The sequence below is a fragment of the Pyrus communis genome, chromosome 16, assembly GCF_041283825.1.
Source record: "Pyrus communis isolate YQ-2024b chromosome 16, ASM4128382v1, whole genome shotgun sequence".
In the NCBI taxonomy this organism is placed as follows: Eukaryota; Viridiplantae; Streptophyta; class Magnoliopsida; order Rosales; family Rosaceae; genus Pyrus; species Pyrus communis.
This window is the reverse complement of record NC_142580.1, coordinates 4,857,280-4,874,659: the sequence shown is the minus strand read 5'-3', so window position 1 is coordinate 4,874,659 and position 17,380 is coordinate 4,857,280. Positions and strand designations below refer to the sequence as shown.

At 37.0% G+C, this 17,380-nt stretch overlaps 3 protein-coding genes across 9 annotated transcripts; 1 reads left to right on the top strand and 2 right to left on the bottom strand.

Annotated features, from left to right (window-relative positions):
- Nucleotides 1–28: 28 nt before the first annotated feature.
- Nucleotides 29–4,103, bottom strand: LOC137731202 (uncharacterized). 7 transcript variants are annotated; one of them, XM_068470303.2, is made up of 10 exons: nt 3,862–4,103; nt 3,733–3,767; nt 3,434–3,587; nt 2,544–3,236; nt 1,770–2,414; nt 1,576–1,640; nt 1,326–1,404; nt 1,171–1,242; nt 876–986; nt 29–426 (listed from the first exon to the last, which is right to left on the bottom strand). In XM_068470303.2, the coding sequence occupies exons 3-10, from the start codon at nt 3,473–3,475 to the stop codon at nt 397–399; spliced, it is 1,737 nt and encodes a 578-aa protein (XP_068326404.2). In that variant the 5' UTR covers nt 3,476–3,587; nt 3,733–3,767; nt 3,862–4,103; the 3' UTR covers nt 29–396. The 7 variants fall into 7 exon arrangements, with proteins under 7 accessions (XP_068326404.2, XP_088543613.1, XP_068326405.2 ...); XM_088687487.1 differs by having other exon boundaries at nt 1,171–1,233; nt 3,862–3,992; XM_068470304.2 differs by having other exon boundaries at nt 3,866–3,990.
- Nucleotides 4,104–5,427: 1,324 nt separating this feature from the next.
- GLP7 (germin-like protein 7) lies at nt 5,428–6,453 on the top strand. Its single transcript, XM_068469641.2, has one exon. It carries the CDS (start codon nt 5,434–5,436, stop codon nt 6,091–6,093), a length of 660 nt encoding a protein of 219 aa, XP_068325742.2. The 5' UTR covers nt 5,428–5,433; the 3' UTR covers nt 6,094–6,453.
- A 2,695-nt stretch (nt 6,454–9,148) lies between these two features.
- Nucleotides 9,149–10,950, bottom strand: LGT8 (glucosyl transferase family 8). The gene has a single exon (XM_068470717.2). The coding sequence runs from the start codon at nt 10,632–10,634 to the stop codon at nt 9,462–9,464; it is 1,173 nt and encodes a 390-aa protein (XP_068326818.1). The 5' UTR covers nt 10,635–10,950; the 3' UTR covers nt 9,149–9,461.
- Nucleotides 10,951–17,380: the final 6,430 nt, after the last annotated feature.

Sequence of the window (17,380 nt, the reverse complement as noted above, 5' to 3'; positions counted from 1 at the left end):
TACGGTGTAACCATTTATGATGTCCAGATTTATGCAACCGACTTTGGATTACCATGTAATTATAACAGTTCCAACAATTATACCTTCGAATACAACGCGTACGTAGCATTTCTAACTCCGAATACTATTTGGGACGAGCAGGGAATGAAAAGCATAACCCCGACCTGTTTCTTATCATCTGCAGATTATTACCATGCAGTAGATCTGTTCTAGCCATCAAAATATACAGGTTGTGACTCACCATGTTCACTTTCTCATCATCTAAGCGATAATATTAAGCATGGATCTTCCATAAGAAGCAATTCCTTCACGTATATTCTCCTTCCTTGTCGATCCCCCGAAGTAGACATGGTTCTTGGAGGATGACAAGTGACCTTGCAGCCGCCTGAGATTTTTTCACCGATGGGTTTCATTGTTGGAACTCTCCTACATAAGTTGTCAGAGTTGGCATTAGAATACGGAAAGAAAAATAAACTAAAAAATACTAATCACACCAATAATTTCAGAAATGCAGTGCAGTAGCACATTGTACAGACTGAAATGCTAGTGTAAAGGCATACACATGCATCTTTCCTTCTTGCATATGTGTTTTGAATGTGTTTAACTCGTCATATTCTTCGCATATGCATAATTAGCTTTTATACTTGTTCTGAAGTACACAGCACACGGGAGGCTACAAACTTCACCATATGGAAAAAAGTTATCCCCAAAACGTGCCCTATACTCGACTTTCAAGCGTATTCAGTGACATAATGAGGAGGAACTTCATGAAAGAAGGATTAGAAGTATCGCTAAGAATGATCGTATAGTCTGGTTCTATTGAAATGGAGCGTACAGATCTTATGCCATAAGATATAAACAGAATTAGACTATACCTTTTCTGGAGTACTTTTTGACAGTTTTGGCCCCCGATAAACGCCTGGTGTGGGAGTAGCCTTAAAATTAAGACTCTGTCTGAGCTTTTTTATCTCTGCCTCCTTTTGATCCTATGTCAAGCATACAGTTCCGAGAAATAATTCAAACTTTGCGGGCTATATAACATAGTTATATTTTCTATGAGTTGTATAGCAACAGTGATAGGCTATTAGCACATGAACATTCATACAAAACTTGAATTAGACATGTAGAATATTATTCTCCTTAAAAGAATAATTGTTTGTAAGATGATACCTTTGACTTTGGTTGGGAGTTTGCTCTCTCTGTCACTTTTGCATTGGATTTTGCCACCAATTTCTGTGAAAACTGAAATGTATTGCTTAATGAGATTACATATGTACCGCTAATAAATTTAAACAAAAAGAGTTCGGGGGTTTGTTAATGGATACCTCTCTTTTATCTGCGCTTTCATCACTTCTCAAGCTAACAGATGATGGAGCGGCCTTAGCAGTTCTTTTTTCTAGATACCTACGACGAAAAGAAAATTAATGCAATATAAATTAACAGAGACACCAAATGAAGTTTGAATCGACAACATGAAACATGATAGTATATTATCATGCAGAGACTGATATTATGCAAGAATCTCATGCACACAGGATACACAATCAGCAGTCGAATATGAGTTTATGGCTTTACCCTCCATTCTCTTTTGTCACGGGTACAGAGGAGGAAACCCTTGATTCTTTCCCCTTTGTAGAGAGCTGCTTTTTCATAACAAATTTTCCAGAAATAAAATTTGACATTAGACGCTCTATGCCAACCCTCATAATAAATAAAACTGAGGTAACCAGCCATCTCTTCAAACGAGAATATGTAATAAATTGACAAACCTGCTTTGGTGTTGGAGGTTTCTCTTCAATGGAGGGTTTCGGTTGGTTGTAATTGTTTTGAAACGTCTTAAATGCTCGTTTGACGATATCCTTATCTCCCATATTCTCCATAATGAAAGACTTTCTGGTTGTGGTGGTCACCGAAGTTGACATTGTGGGACTGGATTCCAAATTGAGTGACATATGCAAAGACTTGGGAGGAGCTTTCTTGGTTTCCTCAGCTGAAGGCTTTTTGCTCCTAGGGAGAGATGACGCATTGCCCTTCTTTACCGAGGACCACGATGAAGGTGTTGCAGTAGAAGTTGATAGAAACTTAGCCACTCTAGGGGTGGAAGTTGATATAGACTTAGCCACTCTAGGTGTGGAAGTTGATATAGACTTCGATACTCTAGGGGTGGAAGTTGATAACGGCTTCGATGCTCTAGGGGTCAGAGTTGTTGTAGACTTCGATGCTTTAGGGGTGGAAGTTGATAACAGCTTCGATGCTCTAGGGGTCGGAGTTGTCGTAGACTTCGATGCTTTAGGGGTGGGAGTTGATATAGACTTTGACACCCTAGGGGCGGATTTCTCTGGTGTTTTTGCTATTGGTGGAACTGCCTTCTTCTTAACACTTGCCACATTTCTCTCCTTGCTCATTGGAGTAACCTATTCAACAGAAAAATGCAAAAGATATACGAAATCAGACGTCAAGCAAACAATTTCTGAGACTGACATATTGACCGTGGTATCTGCAAACAAGTTTTCCTAAATAGATTCAACAGTTAAGTACATCACCTTCAGAGGTACCTTCCGAAGATCCAATCTGGGTTTTTCTTCTTTCACCTCTTTGACTTCTGGAGCACTTCCTACATCATTGTCCAAAGTCTTTGGAATCTCCTGTACTCCTTGAGATTCAGCAGGGACATGTTCTACTTCTTTTACTAAAACAAGTTCCTCCTCCGGATTGTCCAACTCGGGATTATCCATTCTGCCATCTGTTTCTTCTTTTTCTCCCACAGCCAATGAGTTTTGACACACTATGGCAAAAACATCGTCCTCCTTGAGATCATGCACATGAGTTTCACTAATCTCGCTGTCGAAATTTGCTTCTTGATCATTTCCTTGGGCATTACTTTGACTGTTAGCCAAATCAATTTCGAAATGAGCCTCGGAATCCGTCTGATCTCCGCTCTTCTGATCAGATTCCGACCTAAAGGTATCACCACCTTGCATTTGCTTCTCTTGCTCCATCATCTCCTCGGCCTTTCGAGCAGCAACCCTCTTGTAATGGGCTTCAAAGTAAGCCCTTTTCTGGGCCACTGAGCCAGGAGTGGCACACTTCCCAACTTCCTCCAAGTACTTATTCTGCGAAAATGTCGACCATTTCTCCCAGGACAGTGAAGAATCATTCTCAAATCTTCCGAAAGAAACCGACACTTCCAGTTGAGGGTTTGAAGAATTTGAAGCTACTGTCTCCCCCTCCACCACCTGCTCATTTAACACAAAACCCAAAATCCAAAACATGTTCTGAAACAACAATACAGTAGCAAAAACATGCAAATCTAGCAATTATACAGTGAATCAATCAAAACCCACAAAGCACAATCCCCAAACGACAACAATTGCAGACAAAATCGAACACATGGGTTATGTTTTTCGACAAATCTAAGGTAAAAAGTTTGTACCTTTTCAGCATCCTTGGCAAAATCGACTATTGATTCACCCATGAGTTCTAAAAGAATTGTAAGTGTTTGGAAGCTACCGGAGGGCTACAGAGCAAGAGCTTTGGCTACCAGCAAGCATGGGGGCACATCACCAACCAACTGGATCACACACACACTAAAAAAATACCAAGACCGAGAAAAAACCCAGAATATGGACAAATAGAAAAGAATTAAAAAAAAATTTTAATTAAATTAAAAGAAAAAGAAAAACATATCCATGTGGCCTTTTTTCTTTCTAAATTAGCATATCATGGCTTCACCTTTTTCTTCCTGTTTGTGGCACTTCTGGGAAATCCTAAAATGATAAAGGTAATCAATCAGCAAAACAAGACAACTCCAATTGTATGATGAAAAATTAAAAAGGTGGAGATAAAGGCTTAGGTTTGAACTTGCAGTTGCAGATGATGACCCACCAAACACCAAATATTATTTCCCCAAGAAGATTTGGCTTTTTCTTGCTATTACTCTGTAGATTCAGAAAAAAAGTTGAACAGTTTGGGGACTTTCTTTTACTCAAGTGCATGATGGATTAATGTGTAGATGGGAGGATTAATTAGTGGGAAAATAGAGATTAGTTGGGTAAGTATGAAGCTTCAACAAATCAGAGTGGGCGTATACGTATTGAATAAACAAGGATATGAGTCTTGACTACCCATCTTAACTAACCAAGCTTTTAATATTATTTTTGGTTGGAACAAAGTTTCTTTATTTACGCTTATCATACGCTGGGATTATAATTTATAAAAGTTGAATTTGAGACGTTATAAGTGGTGAAAAATACTATTAGATTGAATGACGCAAATTATTTATTTTAAAACAATCTAAAAATATCAGGAACGAAATTCAAACTCAATTACAATGCGATTATGCACACATCTAAGTATTAATATTATTGATACGTGTGGATGTCCCATTGGGTACTTAAAGAGACGGAAAGGGATACCTCCTAATCCATCAAGTTTGGGGATCTGGAGTTTGGACCGTTGAAATTTGATATAACGGCAACAAGCAAGGGCTCACTTTAAAAGTTATAATAACTTTAACCGTTTGATCAAATTTTAATGCCCCGGATTTCTAAACTTGATAAATTATGAGCAATGAATCCGGAAAAGATCCCTTTCCCAAAGAGACACCCAAGAGGTTCAAATCAATGATCAAACTGAACCACTTGGAAGGGAGAGGGAGAGAGAGAGAGAGAGAGAGAGAAAGGGAAGTAAAGTGGAAAGACATGATAGTTACAGTTACATGTGACATGTCCAAGCTTCTAAAGTTTCTAAGCACCCAACACCTTGAATTTAGTATGTGTCCATCTACTTAGGCTGTATGTGGTCCCCCCATCTCATTTAGTTGCTTCCATTAAACAATACAAAGTACATTGCACCATACTTAAGAGAAACGTTGCCATTTTAGTTGGATCCAAGTAGTCATACAAGAAAATGTATTGGGTAAGGATTAAAATAGGTGAAAAGTTCGGTTTACTTACTTGGAATCGAGAAAGTTACGAATCAAAATGATATTTTGTTGTTCAAATGTGAACTAATTTATCCTATTTAAGTTTTAATTGTTCTGTTGTCTAATCGTTTAAGTTTTAGATCACTGATTTTCAAGTCTGACCCCAATTATTATTGATTAATTAGTGAACGCATAAGAAATTATGAATCATATCTCGATAAGTAAAAATGCCACCTAAGTAACAAGATAAACGGTGTCGTTTTACGGACAAGTAGTGAACATATGGGCCCAAGCCCAAAGAGTCTATGGATAGCAAAATCGTAACAATCTGCATCATTAACCTTTGTGGGCCTTTTGCTTGCCTTGTATTTTCCTCCTCCAATAGGCAATACCCCCTAAGCTACTCAATCACCTCACCCAATTAACCATCAATTTTTACTAAACATCACAATCCAACATTTCCTATATAAAATTATCCAAAATTTGTAGGTTTTAGCAAAGGCAAAAACATGAACACAATCAATTATCTCTTTCTCCAATTATTCCTCAACCTAGCTCTATTCGGCCGCACCAAATCCGACCCGGATCCGCTCCAGGACTACTGCATAGCGGATCCGGAAACCCCTCAGGAATTTTCCCTCAATGGTGCACCATGCATTGACCCAAACCTAGCAACCTCTTCCCACTTCACCACATCAGCCCTATCCAAACCAGGCGACACTAAAGCCAACGGGTTCAACGTGACCCTCACCAACCGGTTCAATCTGCCCGGGCTCAACACATTGGGCCTGACCATGGCCCGAGTTGACATAGATGCCAATGGGATTGTGCCACCTCACTTGCATCCAAGGGCCTCGGAGGTCACAATCTGCCTCACGGGCTTCCTTCTTGTGGGCTTTGTGGACACATCAAACCGGGTCTTTACCCAGCAACTGAGGCCCGGGGAGTCTTTTGTGTTCCCCAAGGGTTTGATACATTTTCTGTACAACTACGACTCGTTGGAACCAGCCGTGGCATTGGCCGGGCTCGGTAGCCAAAACCCTGGTGCACAGATTGCGTCCATGGCCTCGTTCACATCCGAGCCTTCAAACCCCGTCGAGATTTTGAAGAAAGGGTTTCAGATTAGTGACCTAAACGCTGCCTGGATTCGGAGGAACCTCGGAGGTTGATTTTGCAGGATAGTTGCAAGATGTGAGCGGCTGCTCAACCGGATATTGTACCAGTTGACTCATTAGTCACATCATGTAACTATTCTGTCTTGGGAAAAATCCCGATTGACCATACCAAGCGCAAATATTTATTTGGTCACGACAATATAGTATTTTGGAAAGGGTATGCATGTTGGTTGTGCTAATATGGCTGCGAGGGAAGTGGAACGTTAGCTTAGGTTTTCGCATACATGCACTTGCCAACGGTCGTATATGATGTATTATGTAATTGTTTAAAGAACCCAAAAACTTTGTTTAAGAATTTTAGTCATGTATATATACAAGGACTTAATATGAGGGCAACTCCTGGCGTATCGAAAATGTCTTTTTTTTTTTTTTTTTTTTTTTACCAACAGATTATGGTTTAAGTCGTAAAAACATTTTCTTTACAAAATAAGGACAGGACTGCGTGTGATTGACGTTCCTGCTCCGACACCCGCAAAGCAGGAAACCTACGTCTTTTATATACAAGGACTTGCTCACTGCTGCTGCAGTAACAAGTGGCACGAAAACAAGAAAAAGGGCGTTGTAAGTGAACTTTGTCAGGAATTTTTGTAGCTATCATCACTAGGTCTAGGTCTGTATTCAAGGTTTTGTCACCGTTGGGTAACGCACAGATAATGACTTAGGTTAAAAAATGTGTGGTAATAACTTGATTCCGCACGGTAAAAAAAAAATGAAAATTAATGAAGGCGATTTTAAAATTTTGAGTTTTAACGATAAGGATAAAATAAAGGGTAAAATGAATGGTAACATAATTGATTTTTTAGTGATTTTTCGTTAAAGTTCCCAAAAGAATATCATTTTTTAAACTCATTGATGAGTCCATATTATACTATATATTTTACCCTATTCTTAGTTATAGTTTATTAGTTATTTTGATATAATTTTGATACTTTGTTATATATTTTCAATGTAAGACATTCGACTACCTTTGGAGCAAAAAGTGATCAAACGGATGAATTTTGAAGTGATTCCAATTGGAAAATGTTCATGAGTTTTTCAAAATGATTGTATCAAAGTTTTAGATTTTTCTACCAAGCCGTTTGATATACGTTCTATATTGAATGCCACAAGTAGAATATGCATAAGGAAAACCTAAACTTTAAAGTTGCATGTGTAATTCATAAGTAATTGGTAAAACTATTGTTAACGTGATGACGGAACACTAGTGGCCTTTTATCATTATTTTCTAAGATTGTTCCCTTTCTTTAATTGTTTTAATTTAAAATTCGTTTTTAATATTCTAGGTCATAAAATCAACGTTTTCGAAACTTTGTTTTAAATAGTTAATTAAGAATTAATTTAAATACAAATTATTCATTTAATTCCTGTGAAAACAACCTTACGTGAGCTGTTATACTACGATAATCTTGTACTCTTGCAAGTATTTTTAAGTGTTTTTATCCATACTTTTGCAGTAGTAAAAATCTTATTACACTCATCATGACGCATCACAAAATTACAAAATCTGAAATCCAAAAGTTTTTTTTAAAGAAAATTCAAAGGTTGTATTTGATTAAAAATTGAATTGATGAGATTACATAAACAGTCAAGCATCTTTTAAAGACACTATTTCAGTCCCAGAGAAACTCAGGGGCCTTAGAAAATTAAAACAACATATTCCGGATGTAAATCGAAAGGTCCGGTATTTTATTATAGAATTTCAAATGCTGTTTTGGAAGCCTACACGATTGAGACGTCATTCCCTTTCTGAAATGTATTATGGACTCAAATTGAAGCTTAGGCACCAAATCTGTAAAGTCCCGCGGCATCCCTTTGTCTTCCGTCAATCCATTTCCTCTTCGGTCCACTCGACCATTTTCTCTACATCACAACATTCCATCACTTCGTACCCATTTACCAATTTATTGAAAATCTACATAGTATAATTGTAAAACGTTAAACACTGTGTTATAACTTATCAAACAACTAGTGTAAAATTTTCCATACCCATTTACCAGTTTAAAACACATGAAAATCTACATCATTTCATCACCTGGTACCCATTTACCAGTTTAAAACACATGAATTTTTCACGGTTGAGCCGCCAAACTAGTTGTTATCCATAACTTATCAAATAATGTCATGTGTTTTAACTTTTCCATACCGTAGCGCATAATTAGTTTAAAATAACTGACATGTCGATGTCCCAATAGTAATTTATGCCCCACTTCATCTCTATAACACTAACACATGTAAATTAAAAGTCTCGATTTTCTTAAGCCAAAAGAGAGTTGGATGCGGACAAGCAAATGAGCCTAATGAGGTAATGGAAAAGTCCAAATTAAAGAATAGAAGCTTCAACCAACCAAACTTGATGTGAGGAAATATAAAGAGGGAAGGGGATGGACTTGGCAGCTTATCGGCATCATGACACGATACGTGGTGAAGAATTCTGCAAGCCACCCATTTAATATCTTTTCTTGACGCACATCTTCCACCAGAAACTCAATGAGTTTTTGCACTAGAGTTTAAGCCCCTCCTCCTACTCTTAGCCACCCAATTAACTAACTTGATAATTTGAAATATTATGATACCAAACTAAATAAGAAAATGAATTATAATTGGCTGGAAATCGAAAAATGTGATTTCTAAGTCAATCACGCACTGTTAGGATTTGATTTGGAAAGCCAGTTTGGTTCGTAAGTAAATCACGCGCTACTAAGGATAGGCAACAATGGGGTTTTTATGTCTATCACGCACTGATACGGGTTGTTTGAAAATATCAACACGGTTGCTTGAAACTACCGACACTGTTGTTTCGAACTACCGACATCGTTACATCCCAATCAAAGCTCCCGAGGGAGGCCCGTGAACCCATTGAGCTTTAACACCATTGATTTCAGCTTATCACAGTTCACATCTCACTGTCAAGTGTCCTTCATATTCTTTGGTCACTTTGAAAATTTACATTTATGCAACAGAAAATTATACACCAAATATACAGCCAATCATTCAGAAAATTAAAATTTGGAACTTGGAAGTGGAAGAAGCAAGAACAAGAAGCGTATGATTTTTGAGATGACAAAAATTCTTCTCCTCTTGGGACCCACAGAGATTACATTCAAAGAAAATCATTCAATCTGCAGAACGGCTACAAAAAATGGAACCCCAAAAACGGAAAATTGAGTTGTTTCATCGCATATGTGAAATCCGCCGAGAAATTTCCAGAAACAAGGAAAAAATAATTGTAAAAAGAATTAAGACTGATGAAATACCCATGAATCACAAATTCACCTAAAATTTCAATCAATCTGTACAAAATAGCTATCGAAAGAATGTCTGAATGAACAAAGTATGAAAGAATTATCATAAACCCCATCATCTCACGACAAATAGCTGGAAAACCCGATCAATGTAGATGCAGAAACCGACGATAAAGATTGAAACTTCGCCGGGTTGAGCTGGTGGATCGGCTTGTAGAGATCGTACGGCACCCAGAGGTGGTCCAGCGGGCACGGGTTCTTGGTTTCGAGTCTGACCCACGGCTTGCCCTTGCCGCTCCAATGGAGGAGACTGACCGGACCAGGGTGCAGAGACCGGCAGCTGCCTCTGACATTGTCGCCGCCGAGGCCGTGTTGGTTCCACCGGTGGTCTATGGCCTCCACGTTGCCGGCGAAGACGAGCAGGAACGGCGGCAGAGAACCCAGCTCGTAAATCCTTCTCTTCCTCTGTAATTCCATCCAGTTCTCGATTCTCTTTCGGTAATTTCCCTCCCTCCACCTCACCAGGTCCATCACCATCACACCGGTGTTGAAATAGCAGGGGTTTCTTGAGGAGAAAACCCGGGAGAGAACCGGGTCGGACCAGAACCCGTCGGTGAAGTACTTGGTAAAGTTGGCGTGGCAATACTCCGGGGCTCCGATGACACGCGACCCGGTGAGCGAAATGTTCCAGAGCTTGTGAATGTCGTCGACCACAACCACGTCGGAGTCCAAGTAAATGACCCGGTCCACGCACTGGCCCAAAATATCGCCCAGGTAATTTCTCGCGTAGTTGAGCGGGTTCTCGAGCGCCTGCCGAATCGACGACGAGATGAGATTAATAACGGTGTCCTCCCGGAATATGTAAACCTTGAAATTGAGGGAGGGGAAGGTGGATCGGACGAGTTTGGTCAGGACCCGAGGACTCGCCGGGTCGAACTCGGCGGCGATGAAGTGGAAAAAGACGTTTTCCGGGCAAGAAGCGTGCTTGATGACGGAGTGCACTGCAGCCACTGACCCCCGGAGGTACTCGGAGTCGAGCGTCATGGCGATGTGGACCAGGGACGGGTCGCAGGAGGACACCATTTCCCGGTTCAACGAAACGGCGCATCCGGCGCCGTTTCGGTAGTCGGGGGCTTCGGAGAATCGGGCCCAGGCGGCGGAGCCGAGTTCAAAGGCATCCCCGCCGTCGATCGCCCTCGTCGGGAATGAGCGAATCCCGATGCAGAACGGGGGAAGGAGGAGGGAGATACTGAAGACGAACAAGACGGCGGCGTATAGCCGGAATGGGAGCATTGCTCGCCGCTTTTCGTGGTGGGGTTTTAGTTATGTGTTTTCTTGCTGGGTTTATGGTGGGTTTCCTTGCCGGGTTTATGAGAAGCCGGAGAGTGAAGGAGTAGCAGAAATGGTGGGTGGGGTGTGTGTCTGGGTGTGTCTGTGTGGAGGAGAGAGAGAGGTATTATAGAGAGAAGGAGGAGAAGGTTGTGGGAGAATTGCGAATTAGCATATAATATTTTCGCTAATTAAGAAAGGATTAACGACTTAATTAGACACGTCAAATGCAACCAAATCTTAATACATCCTAATTTGTGAAATTACGCAAAGAAATAAAAAAAAAAAAAGTGGAAAGGAATATTGAAATGTAAAAGGAAAGCGAGAAATGCCAAACACGGACAGATAGAGTACAAAAGGTGTTTACTGTTTTTACTATTTACCGTCCTCGTTGACTTGTTCCTCTCTAATAGTTTGCTGGGTTTCTTCCATTTTTCTTTTTCTAGGTAAAAAATTGAATTCCATTTTTACTAAAACACATTTGAAATTTGAAAAAATGGGTTTAGGTTTAATTAGCAGAATAAGTGAGATGTCGTGTAGAATTAAAATTTTTGTTGTAGGCCTATTTCATTGGGGAATTATAAAGAGGAGCGTCAAGGATACAAAGAGAAATTGGTGAATTATGAGGTGTGTTTTCTCAGTCTCATTATGTCTTTATTTATAGTAGTATGTGAAGTTAATTTCTTACCCAATAGGATTACAATTCAAATATGATAATGATAGAATCCCATGACGATTTCCTAAGATTTAGACAATCACATTCCTAAATTATTAGGACTGCAACACTCCACGTTAAATGTGTAAACACTCAAACAAATGGCGCATCAGGTTTTCAGCAATGTGTAAACACTTAAGTAAATGGCGCATCAGATCTTCAGCGAATGCGAGTCTCAAATCAGCGGAATAATCCATGAAAGGTAAAACTCACAAAACCTTGTTATGATAAAAACCAAAATGAGATAAGGGTTGGAAATAATCTTGGTACAGATAAAATAATATGCAATTTGTAGAAATTTTGTTGATCAAATACGGATAAAATAAAGAAAAATAAAATAAAATAGAAAAAATATGTGCATGAACATAAACTTCGTCATATAATTATTTTTCTTTATTTTTTTAATCAGGATTACTGAAAAATAATTTGCGTTTAATTGGGAAAAAAGAAGAAGAAGGAAGGGTTGGGATTTGGGTTGAGAATTGATGGTATATGGAGAACTGCGATTGATTCATCAATGCATTACTGACAACTCAAATGTGAAAATTAATACTCATTTAATCTACTTCTCTAGATTCAGAAGCCTTTTCATTCGTTACCAATAATGCCTTAAGCCTCCTGTCAAAAATCAATTTCACTTATTAATACTAGGCTGACTAATTTTTTAGATTTAATATATAAATTATATAATATGTCATCAATTAAAAAATTACGCACGGAAAAACTTACATCTTTGTTACGAATTAAATGAGGTGTAAAACAGCTCACACATGGGTAAGACTGTTCGATATTTTAGAGAACTAATGTACAGAGAGTTTATATTTTTGTGAGAGCTACCATACCCAATGAAATATTTGAATGTGATTTTTACGTCGTCATGTGCTATCATTAATCTAAATAATAATAACAAACAGACGACATAATTGATAAAATTATAACGAATATGCGACAAATACGCTAAAAACTTATTTCGCTAAAGGCATGTTGTCCGTATCTGTACCCAATTTATTTTTTCCTTTTTTTGTCGTGTGTACAACTGTACATCAAATTTAACGGATTATATTTGAAAATTAGAATTAGCTAGTAACAATGCAATTACCTTGTAAACGAACAAGATAGAAACCAAGTGTCAAAGTGCCAGGTCAGAGAAAGCTGCAAGGAGGAGGGATGGACAGCTCAGCAACGCGGGTTAGGGTGAGGCATTCACCTCCCCATATTTTTATTTTATTTTTTAATTTCGTTGTAATTAATTTTTGTTTTTTGGAAATTTGGAACAAGTTATATTCTTTGCTGGCCCCACCGCCCAAATGCCAGCTGTTTCCTAATGTTGTTGTTCTAGTTGGAGAACCGGATCCTTTCTTGATCTAAGAGAACTAAGTTTACTAATTAATGAATTCGGATCATTGAAATTTGATTCAATGACAATAATTATTATAACTTTAGAGGAACTTTCTATTTATAACCGTTGAATTAAATTTTAATAATCTAAATGCATTGATAAATGGGCTCAGTTCTTTTTTATCCGAAGAGGATCCGGTTCCCCTCGTTGGCGGCCACGTTCAGCCTGGCAAATTCGCCTTGGCATCTCTCTGGCTGCATCTTTCAGCTTATGTCCCACGTGTCCGCACGTGCTCCCCCTACCAAGTAGAGTTTCTATTTTCCGTTTTCTCCCTTCTGTTTTCTTCTTTTTCTTCGGCCCAAATTTCTCCTTTTTGCATTAATCGTCCGGAATATGCTATATTTTTGTCAACTTTGTTGAATTAGTCAAATGAGAAATGTTCAATTCTCAAACGGTAATGAATCTGAATATATGTTATATTTATGTCATATTATTAATTTAGGGCTTCTTTGATAAGTACTTTTAAATGACTAGAAGCGCTTTTGAGAAAAAAAATTTAGATTTTAAAAACACTTGAAGTGCTTCCTGCTAAAAGCACTAGTTATGTGCTTCTTACTTAGTGGCGGAGCAAGAATTTTATGTGAGGAGGGGCCTCACAACATGAAAAGTTGTAGTAAATTGCACATTTGGAAAACCAATCAAATTCAGTACGGAGAACTAAAAACATTGTACAAACTCAAACACTTGAATACGAGGTAAGAGTTAAGCATGAAAGATTTGAAAATATAACAAAAGGACTAAAGAAATGACAAAGAAAAGTTGATAGAAAAAGGAGGGGAAAGGAAGTCTGCATCGAAATAAGAGAGATGGAGTGAAAAACGGGGCATGTAAAAGGAAAAGAGAGTTTAGATTGGGATGTGATATTCAAACACCCCATTTTACTTCTCCACATCTTTTTAATTTCCAACCGTCGGATCGGATAAATTGAAGAAAATGAACGGACAAAAATTATCAAGGGTGTATGAGAAGTAAAATGGGATGTGTGGATAGCACACTCCTTTAGATTAAGAAGGGGCACACTTGAATTTAATGGTATTCCATTGATAAGCAGCAACAACAACAATATGTTATTGTAGCAAGAAAAAAGGCATAATGGGCCCATGACTATTCTGGTCCCTTAGTAGCTCCGCATCTGTTCTTATTGGAAGCACTAGTTATGTACTTTTTACTGGAAGCACTTTAAGCATTTTTCCATAATTAACTTATATTTTCACTAAACAGGTAGACTATTGTAGCAAAGCCGTCTGCTGGTCTCCTATATATAAAAGTATGAGAGTTTCATTATCAATAATTTGTAATATTCCGTCATACCAACTAGCAATTGGTTTTCTTTGACGATAATTCGTAATATTCCGTCATGCCAATTAGCAATTGGTTTAAGTCTTAATCTAACTATACTTGATAGAAACTTAACACCTTATATCGAATGTCATATTATAATTTTCAGTCAAACATTTTAATAAATGGTTAAATTAATAATTTGATAATATAACATGTTAGATCATACAATATGTTGAATATTTTATTTTTGTAGAAATTTGATATGTTGGTGTGATAGGAACACGTCACTAATATTCTTTTATGGCTATTTTAATTTCCTTTTTATAGAATAAATTATACCACAAGAAAATGCTCACGGCACGACTAAAGTAAGAGTGTGTATTATACGCTATGATCTAACAACGCTACAAACTTACAACACAACAACATGATGTGACAAATATTTCACTTTCAATTCTCTTTTGAAATATTAACTATTTCTTTCAATACTTTTGTGGTGGAGTGACATGATTTGTGAACAGCCTAAACGACTTCTTACTATAAGTTTACACAAGTCGTGGATATGAGAGAGTTTGCAGTGTGTCGGTTAGGTGTTCTAATACAAGTTGTGGGATACTTTAAAAAAAAATCCAACCACTTATATTATGACATTTCTAAACCTTAACCTGTACATGAACCTAAACCCTAATTCCTAACCCAATTGAGTCCCCACAAACACCCCCACCACCTGTATTATCACACTTGGTGTACTTAACCGTGTTCTCGGCGCATTGAAAAATTTATCCACCAATATATGACAAATGCATTTTGCAAAAAGCCCACTTAATCATCTTTTATGTCTACCATGCTCTCAATATATATATATATATATATATATATATATATATAATTAGTCGATTTGAATAGTGTGTTTATTCTCTTACGCTCAAATTTAAATCCCGTCATTGCAAATCAAATCAGTTTATCGTTGACAACAAATTTAAGTACAAAATTTGCAAAAATAACATATAATTTTGTTTTGAACAAATGCGATTTAGTTGGAGAATACGAATAATAATTATTAGTTGAGTGTCAGCCAAGAATTAGACAATTCTTTGCTTGTGTGTGTTGGTCTACTATTGCAAGTGGATATTCAGTGAACTTTCCGTCTCCAACAATTATTGTATCAAATTCTTTACGTCCAAAATGTTGCAATTATTCCATTATTTTTCAAAAAGCATTGCTTGCGTTGCACAAGAAGAAGCCAAGAGAACTACACCAAAAGGATGGCAAGCCTAAAAAGTTAATTAAAACGGTACTTAACGACTAAGCAAGTTGACTTGGCATTTGATTTGGAAACCAAACCGACGCACCATTGCCTTCTTATACAAGTTAGAAAAATGAGTTGATTAAGTATTTTGTAATAGTATGAGGCGGGTGTTCGTCCTATTTCATAACTTCTTAGCGAAAATGATACGTGAAATCAATTTTGCATCACTAAAAATCTTATACATATTGTTTTTAAATGCGTCGCATAACTTAGAATCAATTGGTAATGTTCTACACAAGGTAAATTTGAAGTTGAGAGTTCTAATGTCTCCGTCCACTTCCGAATTTGTCGTTTAGTATAATGAATAAGAGCGAGCAACACTGTTTAAAATGATTGAAAACACTTTGATGAAAGTGTGTTGGGTTTTAAAAGCACTTAAAGTGTATCTTTAAGAAGTACCAGTTATATATTTCTTGAATGTTGGTTGTGTTTATTGTGTAGCACTTCAAGTGCCTCAGGAAACACTTGTATTATTATTATGGATTGGTTCCAAAAACACTTTTATTAAAAATGTTTTCAATCGTTTTAAAAATATTTCTAATCATACACATTGTGTACTCACAACATGTACGTTGATCCAAACAAATGATGTCGTGCATAAAAAACAAAAGCTCAACATATTTTTCAATTATGATGTCCGATTTAACATCCAAGAATATCAAATACGAATTTAATTTAATGGGTGAACAACTTAGAATCAATGAACAATGATATGCTAATTGTTAATGCCTCTGACGGAAGCACTTCACCAATAAAACATGTTAACTCTATAGTTTGCGAGTAAATACAAATGCAGGGCTTAATTAAGCTGGTATCAAGTCCTATTCATTAATATATATATTTTTAAATGAAATAAAAAATCACAAGGAAAGTCATGTACATTCATTGCACATGGTAAACCGATCGTGTTTATCGTGTTAATATCGTTTTCGCGTCATATTTGTTACCTTAACAAATATGTCGTGTCAAATTTATTATCATAATGGATTCTTAACATGTGACTCGATAACGATCCTATTCATTAACGAGTCATGCCAAAAGTTGGCATGCATATTGGAAATGATATTTTATCCGGTTCATAATGAGTAATTTGATAAACGATCTGACTCGTTAACACCTTCTTAATAGACAACATGATAATAACCTAACCTATCAACAGATTAACCTAAAATAATTTTTTTTTTGTATCGTTTCATTTCGAGTTACGGTTACAAGAATTTTTTTTACCTTACGGAAAGTGAAGCATAATATGATAAGCTAAAAATGATATAAAAAAAGTGGAATTGGTCCGTGAACTTTTCAACTAGAAAGCTGTCCATAAAACACTAAAATAAAGAGAGTGGCCTACCCAAATCCAATCATCTGTTTCTGATAGAAGACAAGTCATAATATTTTATCAGACTTGACAGGTATTGTAAAGTGAACTTTATAATTTATGTTTTAATTTTTAAGATCCGGCTTCTCTGCTCTTTCGGTTCTTATATTCTTTCATTTCTTTTTATTTTGTGCGGTTACGGTTAAGAGATATTAATATTTTTTATTAATTTTTATAAAGATAATAAGATAAAAAATAATAGTGATATAAATGTTAATATACCTTAATCGTGATCGTACAAATAAGAAGAGATAGAAATGTAGGGAAAGAGAACAGAGAAGCCAGGTCCTAATTTTTAATCCAACAGTCAGGCGAACACGATTAATTAACATATTAAATAATATTGGTATTGGGTTGATTGGGAGTCCGGGTTATTTCTGTTCCCAAAATTGTCAGAAATTTTGAACTAGAATTGACGGGACCCACCACCAAAATATAATTATTTATTTATTTATAATATTTTTATTGGGTCATGATGAACATTTTACCTCATTCTATTTGAGAGTTTTCAGGCCTACATAAAGTGCAACATACAGATTTCAAGGCATATTGCATATCTCATTGAAGTTGCTCTACTGTCATAAGATCAACTCCAATGGTGGGTTAAAAGCTAAATTAACCCCCAAAATTT

What these genes read in the sequence shown, in the direction of transcription:
- LOC137731202 (XM_068470303.2), bottom strand. Translation starts at nt 3,475, where the DNA reads ATGGGTGAATCAATAGTCGATTTTGCCAAGGATGCTGAAAAG. An exon ending in AACCTCCAACACCAAAGCAG is followed by an intron (nt 1,641 to 1,769) that starts GTTTGTCAATTT and finishes ATGAAAAAGCAG; the next exon opens with CTCTCTACAAAGGGGAAAGA. An exon ending in ACTCCCAACCAAAGTCAAAG is followed by an intron (nt 987 to 1,170) that starts GTATCATCTTAC and finishes TGCTTGACATAG; the next exon opens with GATCAAAAGGAGGCAGAGAT.
- GLP7 (XM_068469641.2), top strand. Translation starts at nt 5,434, where the DNA reads ATGAACACAATCAATTATCTCTTTCTCCAATTATTCCTCAACCTAGCT.
- LGT8 (XM_068470717.2), bottom strand. Translation starts at nt 10,634, where the DNA reads ATGCTCCCATTCCGGCTATACGCCGCCGTCTTGTTCGTCTTCAGTATC.